Below are 18,191 nucleotides of genomic sequence, written 5' to 3' on the forward strand. Positions count from 1 at the left end.
GACTGGCCTTGTCTACTAATGCTTCCATCTCCACCCCCAAGTACTGGGACTGCATGTGTGCACCACCTTGCCTGGCTTTAGAATTGGAGTTTCTTAACTAACCTTTGATGCAACTATAAAGGTTCAAATAAATGTGTTCACTGTAATAAATGATGGATGGTTTATTCAGCAGGAAAATAGACACCTATTAACTGCATTTATATAATTTCTATATATAATGTGCTTTTGACCAACTGGTCATAAGTAGCTCCCTTGTGTCTCACTTCTGGATTTTATTGTTTTGAGTAGCTCACAAAACTTATGGAAACAAAATTTATGATTCTATTTGCTGGTTATCAAGGCTGTTACAAAAAGTACAGATAAGAGGTGCATAGGTGTTGGGGGTATAGGGTTTCCACCTCAGTGTCTAGAGGATCTGTCCTTTTGGGCTGTTATGGAGACTCTTTTGCATAGTCAAGATTGAAGCATGTAGAAATATGATTGGCTAAAAAGGAGTATGCTCTAATGCCAATAGTGGGGAAACCCAGTGAAGCTTCTTGCTCATAGTCCCCTGAGCCTCTCTATGGCTTTTATTCCTTCTGGGTAGAAGCTGTTCCCTTGAAATGTGGTGTAAGGGATGGTGATCTTATGATCTACTGTCAGACAAATTAGGATTTCTTTATGGTCATTTTCAAAGCCAGGGAGATAAAAATATAATTTGCTTTGTGCAACTTACCTTGGGAGAAGAGAAATTGTAGTTTCTGTGGTCTGCCTTGGGAAGAAAAGGAGATGGAAGAGAATAAAGGTGAGGCTTATTCTGGTCACTTAGGAAGAAACCATGGCTGTGTGAGTAAAGAGCCAGGACAATGGGCAAAACTCACAGTTTACCATAATATCACAAGCACATGCATTATCAAATGATCTTATTGCCAACTTTTATGTTGGGCTCAATTTTTATGTGAGACTCTGAAGAATTCTAATGGGGATAAAGGTTAAGATTTTAGTTTTATGACTTTATTTTCATTGAGGGTTTCTACTCAGAATAAAAATAATTCTTTTTTAAAATGCAGCACTTGGCCTCTCCTCCCCTCCCTTTCCTCTTCCTTCCCCTCCCTTTCCTGTCTGCTTCTCTCATCTTCCCTTGCCCTCTCCCTTCCCCTTGCCCTTCCCTTTCTCTTTCCCGCTCCTTTCCTTTTCTTCTGTTCCCTTCCCCCTCTTGTTCTCCTCCCCTCCCCTCCCCTCCCAGGATGTCTGTCCTAGGAATCACTCTGTAGAATCCACCTGCCTTTGCCTCCCAAGTCCCAAGATGAAAGACATACACCACCACTCTTCATGTGTCTCTTTTAAAGCAGAATTGGGATTCTATGAAATACAGTATCTGCTTAAGCATAGGGTTAAGAGAGGAACTTGGAAAGAAACAACAACAGAAAGCCTTAAGTGTGTCTTCTGAGAGATGGCTGCAGTTGGTGCATTTCAGATTGCATGACTGCTGCCAGTGCTTGGTGAGTGATGAGCAGAGGCCGAAGAAGCACTGAATAGCCTCATTTCTACAGAGCTCTGGACAAATTGTACAAGGACAGCTTTGAATTAAATTGTCTACAGTTTATTTAACTTAGCATTAACCCTTTCTGCTGAATACCTGTTACACAGTCAGTTGAGAAAACAGTTTAGCAAATGTTTTTCTTTTTGGCTAAATGACATCACTAAAAGAAATGTTTCATATTAAATACTTAAGTGTTTTCCCTTAGTGTCCTGATTTGCAGTTAGATTGTGTTAACTTGTAAGTAATTAATCCAGATGGCTAACATTTTGAAAGCTATAAAACCAAAACCTATATCAGGGAGTTCTGAAGATCATTGTACTTACTATTGGATAAGATCCATTCTAATTAGTAATTTTCTCAGTTTGTTTTAAAAATTATTTTTTAACTGCAATTTTCTTGTGTTTTATCTAGGTTACAAAATGTCCTCCTATGCATGAGATCTACAGACTATATGTTCTTCAAGAACTGAACAGTGGTTTTTCACCTTTTGGAAGAACATTAGAAGCATAAATATGGTGCCAAAACTCCTCGTCCTCTGACTGTGGTGATTTGGACATACTTTTGTGTTGAAGAGAAGTGTACACGCTGAGGTCACTCATTGTTCAGAGACTGTCGTGTAGGAACATGGACCATTCTAATAGGGAAAAGGATGATAGACAGCGGACAACTAAAACCATGGCACAAAGGAATACACACTGTTCCCGACCATCTGGCACTTCATCATCCTCTGGGGTTCTCATGGTGGGACCCAACTTCAGGGTTGGCAAGAAGATAGGGTGTGGGAACTTCGGAGAGCTCAGATTAGGTAAGAGCTTGCTTATGTCTGTGGCTTTTACTAACAACGGTAACGTTCTCTGGTGTGTTTCAAGGTAAGCAGGTGGTTGGGAACTTTCTCTTAAGTAGGTTTTACTGGCAAAAGAAATAAGGATTTTGCAAAGGAGTTTATAGTTATCAGTCATGCTATATTTTTTAAGGCTTCCCTTTATGTGTGATAGGATTTTTAATTTTCTACCAATTTAGAGTTTGTATTTATTAGTATTTAAATAATAATATTATTGTTTTTTCAAGAGAGGGTTTCCTTGTGTAGCTCTAGATGTTTTTGATCTTGCTTTGTAGACTAAGCTGGCTTGAACTTAGAGATCTGCCTGCCTCTACCTCTTGAGATTAAAGGAGTTTCTCACCATGCCCCAATGTAAAAATTTTTTAATTTTGAGACAGGTTGTTCTGTAGTGCAGGCTGACCTTGAACTAATTATATAGCCCGCACAGGCCTCAAACTTGTAACTAATTACCCCAACCTCTTATGTGCTAGGGTTATAAGTGAACACCATCATATCCAGCACATATATGAATTTGTGAATAGGTAATAAATAATGACTAACCAGCTGGAAGATGTGAGATTGAGAAGAAGGCACACTGGGAATTTATATTCTCTTTGTAGGCTGTGCTGTATTAATGGAGAAATGAAATCTGTTAATTTGTTTTTCAGACAGGGTCTCACCTTTTAGCCCTGGTTGACCTAGAACTATGTAGACCAGGTTAACCTTGGCCTTCTAGAGATCTTTCTGCCTCTACACCCGTCCCTCCTCCTGCAGCCCCTCATCAGTGCAAGTAATATAGGCATGTTAGCACCACCCTAAACAGAAAATAGACCGTATAAAATGGAGAAAGACCTTACAAGTGGAGAATGTGAAATGCTGAATCTTTTTTTTTTTAAAAAAAACTTTATTTATATGTACAGTTGTTGGTGTGAGTATATTCTGTGTGTGTTCAGATACACAAAGGAGGTCAAAGAAGAGCATTAGATTCTATGGAGCTAGAGTTACAGGTGAGCCATCTTATGTGTGGGTGCTGGCAACTAAACTAGGGTCTGGAAGAGCAGCAAGCACTCTTAACTGTTAAGCCATTTCTCCAGCCTCCAAATAGCTTTTTGAAGCTATGGATTATTGTGAAAATTAATCATGGTTTGGACTATTGTGGGGGTAGAAGTATGGGATGATTGGGGTGGCTTTGCTTAGTTTTGGTTTTGTTTTTTAATCTCTGGTTTTGATGGTTATACAAAGGGAAATAGGAAAACTATATACCTATGGTTATCTTTTCCAATCCCCAGTGAAACATCACTATACTAGCTACATATCTCCAGGTACAAAACCGAATTGGAAGATGCTAAGGATGAATTAATTTTCAGTTATAGAACAACTAGCAACCTAGAATTGAAACTGACTAGGATTATAAAAGGCCTTCATATTTAGAGTTGTATTCATGTTCCAATTAGCTAAGCTAGATGCTACTGAGAATAAAGGTGTGTAATTTCAAACTGCATGCCTTCCTAGTAACTACTCAGTTGCTTCAGTAATTAGTTTGCAGACATTCATTTATTTAATGAATTGACTTTGTTTTACCACCACCATGCTGCTTGGATGAGATATGTTATGGAATAAACATCTACAAAATTACCAGTGAGAAGCGATTTCTAATGCATAAACTTGCATATTCTCAGAGCCAAAAATGGCTGTATTTCTATGAAGGCCAAGAAAACCCTCAGCTACTGGAACTGGAAGTTTGTTTCTTGAAGTCTAAGGTTTATATTACAAATTTACATGAAAATAGGAAAATCCATTCAGTCAAAAAGATAAATTTATAGCCAGTCTCTTCTTTCAGAGTACAAGACTTTTATTGTTGTTGTTTTGTTTTGATTAATATGGTGAATCTAGGATATTTTTGGTATTTCTTTTATATTTTATTTTAAAGACTCTGCCTGAGCCTAGTGTGGAAGTGCATGCCTTTAATCCCAGCACTTGGGAGACAGACTCTGAGTTCAAGACTAGCCTGGTCTACAGATCAAGTTCCAGGACAGCAGAGCTACACACACAGTGAAACTATCTAGAAAAACTGAGGGGAATGGAGAGAGATCACTTTCTCTCTAATGTGCAGTCTTTTCTCAGAGTAAATATTCCTGCTTCAACTTTCAGCCTCCTGGGGTAATAGGCTGATACATCTTGTTTTTACTTCCTTTGTAGTTTTAAGAAAGACCTTCCCTTTCTCTTCAGCTCTTTTATTACCCATAGAGTAGGTTGTCTATATCATCCTTCATTCTTGTTGTAATATAAGGAGAAGATTGTGCAGAAAACAGAAAGTGTAAAGTAGGAAAGGTCACATGTAAATAGTAGCGCGCGCACACACACACACACACACACACACACACACACACACGCGCGCGCACACACACACACCTTTCACTGTGTACACATGGAGCTTTGTTAAATCTCTCTTTCCACTTTTATGTGGGTTCCAGCAAACAAACTTAGGCTGTTAAGCTTCTTGGAGGGCAGGAACTTTGCCTGCTTCGTTGATCACTGTCTAAAAGCATTCTTTTGTTTTCTGTAGTGACTTCTCCTAACTTGGTTTTTTTCTTTTTTTTTTTTTTTTTCTTTTTTTAAATTATTTTATTGGATACTCTCTGTATTAACATTTCAAATCTTATCCCCTTCCCTTCCCTCCTCCGTCTTCTTTCTATTCTTAATGTGATGTTTTATTTGCTCAGGCTGCTCTCCAATTGCTCTGCAGCCTATGCTGACCTTGGACCTCTGTTGCCTTTATCTTCCAGATATAAGTGGGTGTCATGATGCCTCTCCTTTCAAGTGCGGTGATGTTTTTTTCTGAGTATTTTTAGTTATTTATTAAGTAGATTGTCAGATAAGTAGTCAGGGGGCAAAGTATGCTTTCTTTGTTCTTTCCCATGTGGCAATAGCAGTAAGGCCTTATTGTTTGAATATACAGAACAGAAACCAAAAAATATACTGACTCCCACCCACACTCAATTCTTGTTTTTACTTTTTGAAACATTGTTCCACAATGTACTATCTTGCCTTAGCCTTCTAAGTGCTGGAATTTTATGTGTGCACCACTACTCCTTGCCTTATCAGTAGTACACTTTGATTCTCAACTGTTTCTTGAATATTTACTAATGTCAAGTTTAGGGAAGATTACATAAAATAGATTGTAGTTTCTGTTTCTAAGATACTGTTGTCTCCTGGTACAAAGAGAAAGCCAGATTATAATACAAAGCTGTAAATGTGATAACAAGCTGTATAGAAACTATATCAGCAGACGTAAATGAAGGTTTCAGAAAGCAGTGATTTGGTATAGTATTTTTGCTGCTAAATGTTATGAAGGGACTCTTTCCTGTTGCAGGATGCAGAATTGATAGGTGAGAGTACTCAGCATATTATCAGTGCAGTCGATTATTATAAATAGCCGAGTCAAAAGATGTGAAGTCAAACAGAACAAAATAGATGGGCTGTTAGGTAAGTAAGGGCCAAACTGTGAAGTGTTTCTGTGATTCAGTGGAATAGAATCATGAAGGATCTTAGAGGAATCACACAGACCCATTTAGACAGGAAAGAAGGTAGCATCTTCTAGTCCTTGCTCTAATTGTGCTGTTTACTGTATTGGACTTTGTCCTATTCCAGGATGTGGCTGTGTCTCAGCACTTTTGTTTTCATATCCATAATGCATGATATATAATGTATACTAAAACAAATGGTTGGCCACGAGCCTGGAGCGATGGCTTAGAGTACTGGTTGCTTTTCAGGAGGTACCAGGTTTGATTTCATTCAAGTGGCAGTTTACAACTATCTGTAACTCCAGTTCCAGAGACCTTCTTCTGATCTCTGCAAACACTGTACACATGTGGTACATAGCCATACCTGCAGGCAAAGCACCCACAAACATTGGATAGATAAGTAGATAAGTAGATAAATAGGTCTAAGCTACCTCTCCAGGTCCCTGGGCAACCTTTTTTTAAAAAAAAAAAAAAAAAAGGCTAAATGAATCAGTCGAGTTATCGTCTGACTTTTGGCAGTAACAAAAGAGATTAATTAATTCAAACTTCAGGACTGGTAGGAATTGGTCACTGGTTCTTTGAGAGGAAAGAGATTTACTAGCTTAAGGAGACCTTGTGAATGAAGAAGACTTTAATGAAGTTACTAATAAAGGACTGGGGTGATAGGATAGATAAATGTGTAAGATAGTTTGTGACTATATTAACTTTGATAAGTATATGGCACAAACAGTTCCTTAATTCCTATATACATGTGTTTTGATTATTCAGAAAGTTTTTGGCTTGATAGAGGAATTAAGAAATCACCATGGTTCATGGATGACAGCAGTGTTGGTACACACAGGAGAGCAGAATGTGGGGGTGACAGGGAATCCAAAGCCCATTTCAGGACAAAGAGAGAAAATAGACCCTGGCAAGTTTTTTGTCTACTGTTTCCTCCAAGCATAGTGTAGTTTCAAGTAGAGGTTATTCAAAAAGAAGAAGAAGAAGAAATCACCATGGTTTCTCTGGCATTGGTGGGGCGCACCTTTTATTCCAGCTCCCAGAAGTTAGAGGCAGGCAAATCTCTGAGTTCTAGGCAAGTCTAGACTACAGAGCTGGTTCCAGGACAGCCAGGGCTACATAGAGAAACCCTGACTCTAAATAAATAAACAAAACAACAAAAAGAAAAGAGTCACCATGGTGGCTGGTGACATAGCTAAGGTTAGGAGTGTCTACTGCTCTTCCAGAGGTCCTGAGTTCAATTCCCAGCAACCACATGGTGGCTCCCAACCATCTGCAGTGAGATCTGATGCTCTTTTCTAGTGTGTCTAAAGATAGTTACAGTGTACTTATATATAATAAATAAATAAATCTTAAAAAAAAAAACTTAGGAAGCCGCCTATTTAAAATAGTATTAGGTTTTCTCCTACAGCCTGTGACCTGTTCAGCCTTCAGTTTTGGCTCTAGTTAACAATACCAGGCAGGCATAAATCCTGTCTTGTGGTGCAGACTTTAAATCCATCACAGAGGTACTGGTTACTCCCATAATGTCTAAGCCACTACTGCACTAGTGGACACATCTTTCCAGGACAGTCACTACTGTAGCTCATAGGGTTCACAGCTGGGTGAGCAAGTTACTAGTTTTTAACCCCGGCAGTATGCATAGATGGAAAGATAAAACAGGAGATAGGAAAGGGATAGATAGCTAATATTAAAGACAATTGATAAAGCCATATGGAAACTTCTGTACAAACTTTCACAAATACACACAACACACACATATACACACATACATGCATGTATGTATGGTATTAAATGGTACTACCCTGTAAGAGTAGACAGTGTCTGTCTCTGCTAGACACCATAGATTATCAGATGTTTTAAAAGATTTATTTTTTTACTATGTGTCCAGTATTTTTCCTACATGTGTGAGTGCTGGCCAGAAGAGGGCACAAGATCTCATATAGATGGTGGTTACTGGGAATTAAACTCAGGACTACTGGAAGAGCAGCATGTTCTCTCTAACTTCTGAGCCATCTCTCCAATCCACAGACTATCGATGTTTAAAACACTCAGTGCCAGGTATGGGTTACCTCTTTTTGAGTTGTTGGTCAGTGGGACTCCATATACCAACTCCTCACTCCTAGTCACCAGGTATTGCCATTGTTCGTGGTTACACGCTAACACTTGATAATTAGACCATATCGTTGAGGACTGGAGAGATGGCTCAGCAGTTAAGAACACATACTATTTTTGCAGAGAACCTGAGTTTGATTCCTAGCATAAAATGGCTTACAACCATCCCTAACTCCAGTTTCATGGGATCTGATATGCTCTTCAGCCCTTCAAGAGTATCAGACATGCATGTGGTACATAAACATGAGGAAAATACTCATATACATATATTTAAAAAGAGAGGCAGACACACCAACCGAGACACTATTGCTTTGAGACAGACTTTCTCTTTGTGGAGCCCTTGCTGTCCTGGAACAGCCTGTGCCTCTTGAGTGCTGTGATTAAACGCGTGCACCACTGCCACCACAACCACAACCATACTGCCAATGATTATCTCTGCAGGATTTTATTTGTTCTACAGAAGTTAGAATCACCTGGGATGTGAGTGTCTGGCTGTGTCCATAGGGACTGTCTTGATAAAGTTAACTGAGGTAAGAAGCTTTCCCATTGGCAGGTGGCTTCAATCTTTAAGCAAGGGATCCTGCATTATTTTAAGAGAGGAGAACGTGAGCTAGAAACTAGTATACACACATTTCTTATTTCCTTCCTTCCTTCCTTCCTTCCTTCCTTCCTTCCTTCCTTCCTTTCTTCCTTCCTTCCTTCCTTCCTTCCTTTTCTCTCCAGTATGTCTGTATAGATCAGATGACAACTTGTCAGAGTAGTTTCCCTTTCCCTCAAGTAGTATCCAGGGATTACTTCAGATCGCTTTACTCTCCACACAGTCTTGAAGACTTGTTTCTTCTTGACTGCAAATGCAGGTAACTAGCTTCTTTAGGTAGCTTCCTGCTGCTGTAACCCCCCATGATGGATTGTTACCTGGAACTGTGAGGTAAATAAACAATTTCTCCCTCAAGTTACTTTTGTCAAGAGATTTTATCACAATAGGAAAAGAAACTAGGATTAATAAATCTATATTTTTTGATAATCACTGGGAGTATTTTGAAGACATTTTATATTACTTAATGAAATAGTTTCCAACAAGTAGTAGTGAGAAAATGAAATAGCCATATTTGAAGCCTAACCATGAATTCCTATGTAGAAAATTTTACACAGTAGATTAAAGGACTAAATGCAAAGCCAAATTATAAGCTCTTAAAATATCTAAGGTAAGTCTAGGAATAAAATGATGCACCTTTAATTCCATCACTCAGTAGACAGAAGTCCCAAGTACTGCCATGCCTGGCAACAAATAAAACCTTTTGTGTCACTTAAAAGAGTCATCAAAAAAGTAAAGAGCATTATGGCTTGGCTGGTGAAAAGTGCTGTTGCTCAAGCCTGAGTTCAGTCCTTGGGAGCCATGGCAGAAGAAGAGAATCAGTTCCTGAAAGGTACTTTTCAATGATAAATTACAGGACAACCTAGATTAAAAATGATCAAAGCTAAGTGTGGCTGGAGGGACGGCGCAGCACATACTTCTCTATGGACCCAGGGTTAGTTTGCTGTATTCATTTTAGTTTGTTCACAGCCTCCTGTAACTCTAGATCCAAAGGTCCAATGCTTCTAGTGCAAGCATGTGCACACACATTTACACACACAATTAAAAATAAATCTTTTTAAAAGGATTTGAGTATACTTTAATTCAGAGAAATAGGAAGATATGAACATGAAAAGTCATTGAAGAAATACAGAAGAAAACGATTTCTTCAAACCTACCAACTCTGGAAGGAATTAGTGTTTGTTGGGTATACTAGGTAGAGATTAGACTGTGTATACAATGATATTGGGAAAAGATAATGACACGGCCACTTTTGAAGGTAGTAGTAGTTCCTTATGATGTTTAAGCAACTCAGATACCTTTTACCTGAGAAGACATGACAATATACCTGATATTTATGGAGGAAAAGTGGAAGGAAAAAGCAAACAAGAAAGACTTGTTTTAGTTCCTAGTTTCAGGGGCCAAATGGCATAGTACAGGCTTGATGCCTCAGCCCCTGGCCACCTTGCAAACAGCATTTGCTAGAGTTGAATGAGGTAGGAGTTCTATGTAACCATTCTTGTATGAGAACTTCAAGGCTCTCATGTAAACTACTTTCTAATATGCCCTCAATAATCTAAAGATCTCAATAGGCCCCACCTCAAAGCTCCTATGACCTCCCCAAAATAAATAGACTTCCAGTACATAGACTTTGCAAGGACAGTTAATTATATCATAGCATAGAACAGTGGTTGTGGGTCACAAACCCATTGGCAAATCTGTCTTCACAAATATTTACATTATGACTCATTACTAGTAAATTTATAGTTAGAAATTAGCACCAAAATTAATTTTATGATGGGGGGGTCACCACAACATGAGAACTGTATTAAAGAGCCACATCATTAAAGAGGCATAGATAAACAACATTTTTGGATTATTTATCTAGTTAAAAGAATGAACAGGAGCCGGGGTTATAACTTAGTTTGTAGAGTGCTTGCCTTGTATGCTCAGGGCTTAGTTTTGAGGCCCCAACATGGGTGTGATTGCACACACCTGTATCCCAGCTCTCCTGAGTGTCTGTTGACCAGGCCTCTGCCTCCAGCTTTTTTTTAATTAAAAAAATTTTTTTTTGTTTTGATGGAGTGTTTGATTCTTTAGGAAACTCCTACAAACTAGACTAATTCCTATTCTAAGCTTTTTATCTCAAAATGAAGTAATTGAAATTGATTTTCAATCAGTTTTTATAGATAACTTTTCTGACCATTAGTAACATGAAAAATATTATAATCTCATACATATAAAATATATATGTCTGAAGTAAAAGTTTCTCAAAGTAATGTCTATTCATACTAAGTGTTGTAAACTACCATTCTTAAAAATTAGTTTTATCCAAAGACTGCACTGGGACTTAGGTATGTTGCTGGGTTCTAGAATGATAGATTGCCCGTCATGTGTAACCCCTGAGTTCATCCCCCAGTGCATCAGTCACAGTAAAATGAATGTGCTAAGATCTTTAAAGACACACCTGTGTAAACCAAGTACAGTGGTATATACCTATAACCGTGCCACCTGGGAAGCTGATGCATTAGGACGCACAGTTCCATGCCAATCGAGGACCCTTAGGTACTAATGAGAACACGCTTCTAAACAAGTAAAATATTTCAGTGGATTCACTTTATGCCCTACTAATAAAACATAAAAATGTGGGGGAAATAGAATTTTCTGTTGTGTTAAAAATAAACATGATGTGTAACACACCCAAGGTGGGTAGTGCTGAAGCTACAGCATGGCTTTTATGCTATATCTTATGATATATCTCATGTGTTAGAGTATACATATATGCTAGGTATGGTGGGCGCAGCCTATAATCTCAGCACTTGGGAAGTAGAGACAGAAGACCAGAGCATCCATCTTTGATAACATGAATTCAAAGCCATTTTGGGATATAGGAGATACTATCTCAAAACCTAACCTAACCAAAAAGACAAAGACTAACTGTAGCTCAGCATCAGTGAGGCTCTGGGTATTGTGACACACACAAATACATGCGCGTGCGTATGCGCACGCGTGCGCGCATACACACACACACATGCACACATGTAATATTTGTTTTGTTGTTTTGGTTTGGTTTTATAGAGTAATTTGTATTTATTTTATTTATTTAGAGTGCTCTATTTGAGTATATACCTTTGTGTCAGAACAGGGCATCAGATCACATTATAGATGGTTGCTGGGGACTGGACTCCGGAGCTCTAGAAGAGCAGTGCTCTTAACTGCTGAGTCATCTTTCCAGCCCCAAAAAGCAAGCTTTTAAAAATTTGAAATTGAAAAATTGGCATATAAAGTATCCTTACCATTAACTGATCATTATTTGAGAAATGTTTAACATTGTAATACCAATCTTTCCCTTAATCATCCTGAACAAATAAAGAAATACTCTCTGGCTGGGGCTGGAGGGAACAGTGGCCCAACTATCCTCTTTTCACTAAGTGGAATGGTAACTGTTCATAGGTATGTAGAAGTATTTCCTTATTTCCCATGCTAATTGCCTGACTATCTATCTGCCCACCCTCCTTCCTTCTCTCCCTTCCTCCCTCCCTCCTACCCACCCTCCTTTCCTTTTTCCTGGCCTTAAAGATTTTAGTGTGTGTGTGTGCATGTGTGCACACACATGGATACACACACACACACCTTCTTGAAAAGACTAGAAGAAACTGATGGGTACCCTAAACTCGAGTTAGAGGTAGTTGCGAGTCAGGACAGTTATGGCAGCACCTTCGGTGTTCTTTTTTTTTTTTTTTTTTTTTTGGTTCACTTATATATTTATGAATGGAAAATTTATAATGCAAATTTCACTCATTAAAAAACTTAGATACAAATTACAACATTACAGAGTCTTTCATTTCACATGGAGAACTTAAGAGACTCAAGTATGAGTACTCCAGATAATTGTTACACAAATTGGAAGCATCTTGAATTGTTAAGTATATTTCAGTACATAAAAATTTATGCATGCTTTAAACACAGTATTTTTTTAAAAAATGAGATTTGAAATCAGAAGTATGACCAGCACCACCAGTAAAGTTTTCTGGTTTATTTTCTTCCCTATTAGTCTGACACAATGTTAGTGACCATGCTGCACTGAAACATGTAATGGTGCATTCTGAACCATGATTTGTTAAACATAACCCACATCCCCACAATTTTTAGGCTGGTCATAAGCTTATCAAGGTGTGAGTATATATGCATAATCAATTATAGGCAGTCTGATATAAATTGCTGTTCAGCAATGTTTGAACTGCCTCCAAAATTTATGCTTACAGGTAGACATCCAAATATATCAATAAAACGTCCTGAAAATATGGGCACATTTTAAACATTAAAACAATTCTGTTAACCATATAATCCCACAGTATGACGGAGTAATAACCTACATGAAAAGAAAACAAAAGAAAAACTAATCAGTATAGTGCATGATTGATTCAACATAGTTCCCAGGGAAGAGTCCAGTCACTCGATTGCAAACTCCTTCAAACCAGCCATCGTCATTCTTCTTTATGACATAGATGATTGCACCCTCTTTAAAGGACAGCTCATCATCCTTGCCTTTTGTATAATCATATATTGCGACAACTTTCTCAATATAGTTCTTGGGAGCCCAGCAGGGTCCCCGTCTGCATATGGGTCACTATACTGAACTACTGCAGCTTCTTCATCTTCATAGTCCACAGGAGGTGGTGGGGGAGGAGGTGGAGAGTCATCAAACATAGGAATGTCATCTGGTGGAGGAGGTGGTGGTGGAGTTGGGCTATCAGCAACTGGGCCCCCAATGGGTGGTGAGGGCGTGGGCACAGCAATGGGAATACCAGTGCTGCTGCTCCCACTGTTCTCTCGGCTTCCGCTTCCTCCACTACTTCCACTATGCGTCCTTGGTCTCTGGTTTAAAGAAGCCGTCCTGCCTGGACTATGCTGGCTTCCGAGTCTCGCAGGACTAGTCATGTAGTCATTAGGAACTGTGGGAGGCTTAACAGGCTCTAGGGTTTTGTAAGGGGTATTCCGTCCCAAAGTTCCTCGGCCTGACACAGGAGGGCTTGGTGGTTTCTGCGTGGGAGGATTTGTTCTCGACAATGTGCCAGTTCTTGCAGGCTGGTTATTTCCGTGCTTAACTCCATGGCCCACATCATCCAGAACTGTGTAGTCGATAGGTTTCCGAATATACCTGACAGGACGCTCCATATTAGCAGGTGCGATTATTTTGTGATTTCTTGATGTATTCTTATTTGTTGTCAAAATACCAATCTCTCTTCGAGCCACTTTTTCTTTATGAATATCCACAGTCTGTGAGATGTGATTGATGGACGACTCCATCCTCCGAAGCTGAGCTGCTTGGATATCCAGCAGCTGGAGCACATTGTTGGCCAATGCATTTATTTGATAAGCAACACTTGCTAGAGATTGAGTTGTGTATGCTTTGGTCTCTTCTAGAGCTTTTCTCTTGTCTGTAGCCTGTATGTAGTTGTTTTCACAGTAGTCCGCCACCCGGGTCAGGTTCTGGTAACTCTCAATCAGCGCCCTCTTGCCGGACGGGATCTCCTCCTCTAGTAACATCTGCAGCTCTGCCATTTTCCACCCCTCCGCATCGCTTCCTCTCGCGGTACAGAGACAGAGGGAGCTGAGTCCTCCGGGGACCGGAGCGCCGCACAGATCAGATACTAACCACCCTCCCGCCCTCCGCCGGGTATTGTCTTCGGTGTTCTTTAGCTATTAGATAAGAGAACAACATTTATTCAGTTCTATTGATATTCTTATAAAAAGTAAACAAGCACAAACCAGTTAGCATTTTGTAGTTATCAGCCACCATACCTAATATTAAGTTTATGCTTATGTTCTCTCAGAAGACATAAAAAACCATCTGTTCTCCTAAGCAGGGCACCGAGAGGCTCAAGAAACCTCTTTTAAATGTGGCCCGATGGTTTTATTGGGGTTATCTACAACAGCATAGATAAATAGAAATTAGCCGCATTACCAGAAGGTCCCGATTCTGGAGAGCTGCATCACTGAGACCTTAACTCCTAGTCACCCCTCTGTTGTTAAGTCACTTTCTCACTCTTCCCTCAGAGCTGAGGAGAGTGGTGGTGACTGGTATCTGAGAAGGCCATTCTGCCTTTCTCCTCCAGGGAGTGTTAGCAGGCCTGTTGTTACTGCTTTTCTTGTCCAGATGACTGAGACTAAGGTAGGTCATAAGAGTCATTCTTCATGATGGCAGATGGCTTTGTCATGAAGAATGTCAGGAAATAACACTTAGAATATTTTTTATATAAAAATTGAAGCTGAGAAGCACTTCATAATCTACCACTTTCCAGTTTACAGAGAGTACTGAAGGAAGGAACACTGATTCCTCTCCTGCCTTTTCTGTTCTCGCACCTCTCTCCCTCCCTCTGTTTCCCTTGCTCCTTCGCTCTTTCATGTAGCCCTTGAACTCAGGATCCTGCTGTGGTTACTCTGTACCATAGATGAAAGGGGTGGGCTCCACACTTGGAATAAGGACATAACTTTTAGCCCTTATTTTCTTATTTCCTATAAAATGTAAACTCTTCAAAATACCTGAGATATAATTTTATTCGTTTTAGTCTTTTTAGAGGGGACTGTATCTCATACTTAAAATAATAATGAAGGGACTGGAGAGATGGCTCAGCAGTTAAGAGCACTGACTGCCCTTCCAGAGGTCCTGAGTTCAAATCCCATAACCACATGGTGACTCAAAGCCATCATGTAATGGGATCTGATGACTAATGATAATTAGATTTATTTAGTATTTTTCCATTTACAAAGAACTTTCACTGGCTCTATCTCCTAATCCTTCTAACTATTCTGTGCCAGTTATGTAGCTGCTATGAAAGTGTCCTGTTTTCCTCCTAGTTACTCACTTACTTTATACTATAGGGCCAAGATAATGCTTTCAGAATACCACTTGATTTTCTCCTTAGCATGAGACTATTGGCATAAGTAAGCTGAAGAATGCAATAAAAACTTATCCATATGTTAGTTTCTCACAAAAAGCATACAAGGCAAGAGGTTTATCTAGTTCATGGTTCCAAATGCTTCAGACCATAATTTCCTGTGTTGGCTGCTATTGGCTGATGTAAGGCAGAACATATGACTGAATTGTATAGTGGAGCAGAGCTGTGCACCTCATTGGGTCTGGACATTAAAAAAAACAGAGAGAAATAGCTAGATTGACTATTAACTGCCCTGGTGACCAGCTTTCTTTCATTAGGCCCCATTTGCTAGTTTTTATTACCTATCAATAATGCCATCAAATTATGAATCCATCAATGAATTAATCTATTGAGAAGTCAGCCTTTTCTGATCCAATCTCCTTCTAGTAATTGGACCTACCAGCTAGGACTAAGTCAGTTTGGTTCATTTTAGCATATATATAAATTCATGCTGAAGTGTTGATGGTTAGAGATGTAGCCTAATGACAAGACTAATAGACAAGGCTCTGAATTTAATCCTCAGTGAGTGTTCTCTGTCTCTGTGTCTCTCTCCCTCTCTCCCTCTTCTCTCTCTTATACACACACACACCATTTTTGTCCTCAGGAAATATACTGCCTCCCTAAAGTAAAAAGAAATATATGTAACATGCCTGACATATACCTGTCATCCTGGTCCTAAGAGGCTGGGGCAGGAGGATTGTTATGATTGTAAGTCTAGCTTGGGCTATATTTTAAGACCCTGTCTTCCAACTAGATAGAGCAATAGAGTGGTGGATGGATGGATGGGTGGGTGGGTGGATGGATGGATAGATAGGTAGATAGATAGATAGAGTAATAGAGTGATTGATTGATTTACCTGCCTTCCAATCCCAGCACCAGAAAGCCTAAGGCATGTGGATCTCTGAGTGCAAAGCTACCCTGGTCTTCATGGCCAGGCCAGACTTTAAAGGGATCCTGTCTTTTTAAAAAAATGACATTACAATTTACAATTTTCTAGAAACTAGGTGTTTGTGTTATTAAGCTTCTTGAATCTTGTATAAAAGCCAGTTTCATGCCACCCAGGTAAAACCCTGTGCCCCTTTAAAAATTTCAAAGTAGTTCAGTAGTAGCTCAGGTCATGCCTCTCCCCCGTACTTCAGCACGAACACACACACACACACACACACACACACACACACACACACACACACACACGAAATACTCCTAAGCACAATCTGATTCTGTGACGTGGTAGAAAATGTAGAATCTGATATTCTGTATATGGCGTTGGATAGCCTGACTCTGCAGTATGCACACCTCAGCATATTGTGATAGGTCGGGTTTCTGTGTACTAACCTACAGAAAAAAGTAAGACATATTCTTGGAACCTTTTTTTAACTTGTAGATTTAAGGAAAAATATTTATATTAAAATGAGTTCATAGTATCATAAAAATCAGGTGTCTTTTTTTTTTTAAATGCAAGTGTTCAAAGAAACCAAAGGTTTCTTTCTTTTGAGATAGGGTAAGGCCTTACTATATAGCTCTACTTGGCCTGGAACTGCTGGTGTAGAACAAACTGGTCTTGAACTCACAGAGGTCCATCTGCCCTCTGACTTCCCAGTCTTAGAATTTAAAGGTATGTGTCACCATGGATTTTTTTTTTTTAAATATAAGAAGTAACCTTTATTCTACAGGCTACTTTACTTTCTGACTTGAAATGTTTGTACCCAAACATACTTTCCTCTGTTTTCCAGACTCTTCTATGTGCTTGTTCATATTTTTGCCTTAGCATCACATTATATAATTTATTGGCTTAGTTTCTAATCACATACACCGGACTGCATGAGGAGGTAGGGCATAGTCTCTAATGCTGGAGAACTGCCTGTGGCTCATCTAGGATGGATGGTGCTTGTATGTGATGGGTAGTGAGTCATTCAGATGCATTCCTTTACATCTCTTTTCCTACTTTTTTAGTTAATTCTTATGCTGCCTCGTACATAATGATTCAGTCATAGATCTGATTATGTGATCACTCTGCCTGCAAATCTTCCCTTTTAAACTTAGAATGGCATTGAGATTTTCCTAATGTAGCCATAGCCTTTCCCAGTCCTTGCTTTGACCACTTCTTGTCAGTCTTCATCCTTCCCTGATATGCACTAAACTTAAGGACTTTGAGTCTGTAGCATCTTTGTCTTTATTTTTGTTTGCTTTTGCAGCTTCCTTTCCCTGACATGATCTTACCCAATCTTCAGCTCTTAAAATACTGCTTGCTCTTTGAGATTTTTGTGGAGGAGGGAGGTCAAGGAGAGAAAATTGGACTCCTGAGATTTCTCCCCTGGTTCTTCTGACACCTACAGTTTATTGAGCATGAACCACCCTAGTTAACTTAAATATCCATCTCTTATTTCCTCCTCCCTATTAACTACATCTCTGATCTGAGTTTAAATTTTTTTTCTAGAGATAGGAGAAGGTTTGAGACAAGAACTCATATAGTTCAGGCTGGCCTCAAACTCAACATGTAGCCAAGGATGACCTTGAATTCCTGGATTTCGTACCTCCAACCTTCACCAAGTTTACATTTCTATCTTTGAAATTGTGGCATTTCTTCTCAATTGACTTAATGCCATAATAACTGAGAAATAAAAAGACTTCATATAATAAAGGGAGAAGAGGGGGCGGACTTGGTCGGTTTTCTCCATTTTTAGATTCTCTAACT

General features: G+C 39.2%; 2 protein-coding genes across 4 annotated transcripts in view; one reads left to right on the top strand and one right to left on the bottom strand.

Annotated features, from left to right (window-relative positions):
* Window positions 1-2,146: 2,146 nt before the first annotated feature.
* Window positions 2,147-18,191, top strand: part of CSNK1G1 (casein kinase 1 gamma 1) — a gene marked incomplete at its 5' end in the record, with an annotated part of 72,794 nt that continues 56,749 nt past the window's right edge. For all 3 annotated transcript variants that reach the window (XM_080934433.1, XM_080934432.1, XM_080934434.1), the window contains one exon: window positions 2,147-2,327. In XM_080934433.1, the coding sequence (XP_080790559.1) occupies window positions 2,147-2,327 (181 nt within the window). The remainder of the gene's footprint in view (window positions 2,328-18,191) is intronic.
* LOC308434249 (abl interactor 1-like) lies at window positions 12,948-14,200 on the bottom strand. The gene is given in 2 exon segments (XM_080934435.1): window positions 12,948-13,160; window positions 13,163-14,200. Coding segments are annotated over 2 exon segments (1,164 nt in total). The 5' UTR covers window positions 14,121-14,200; the 3' UTR covers window positions 12,948-12,954.

The sequence above is a fragment of the Micromys minutus genome (genome assembly GCF_963924665.1).
Source record: "Micromys minutus genome assembly, chromosome: 21".
Classification (NCBI taxonomy): Eukaryota; Metazoa; Chordata; class Mammalia; order Rodentia; family Muridae; genus Micromys; species Micromys minutus.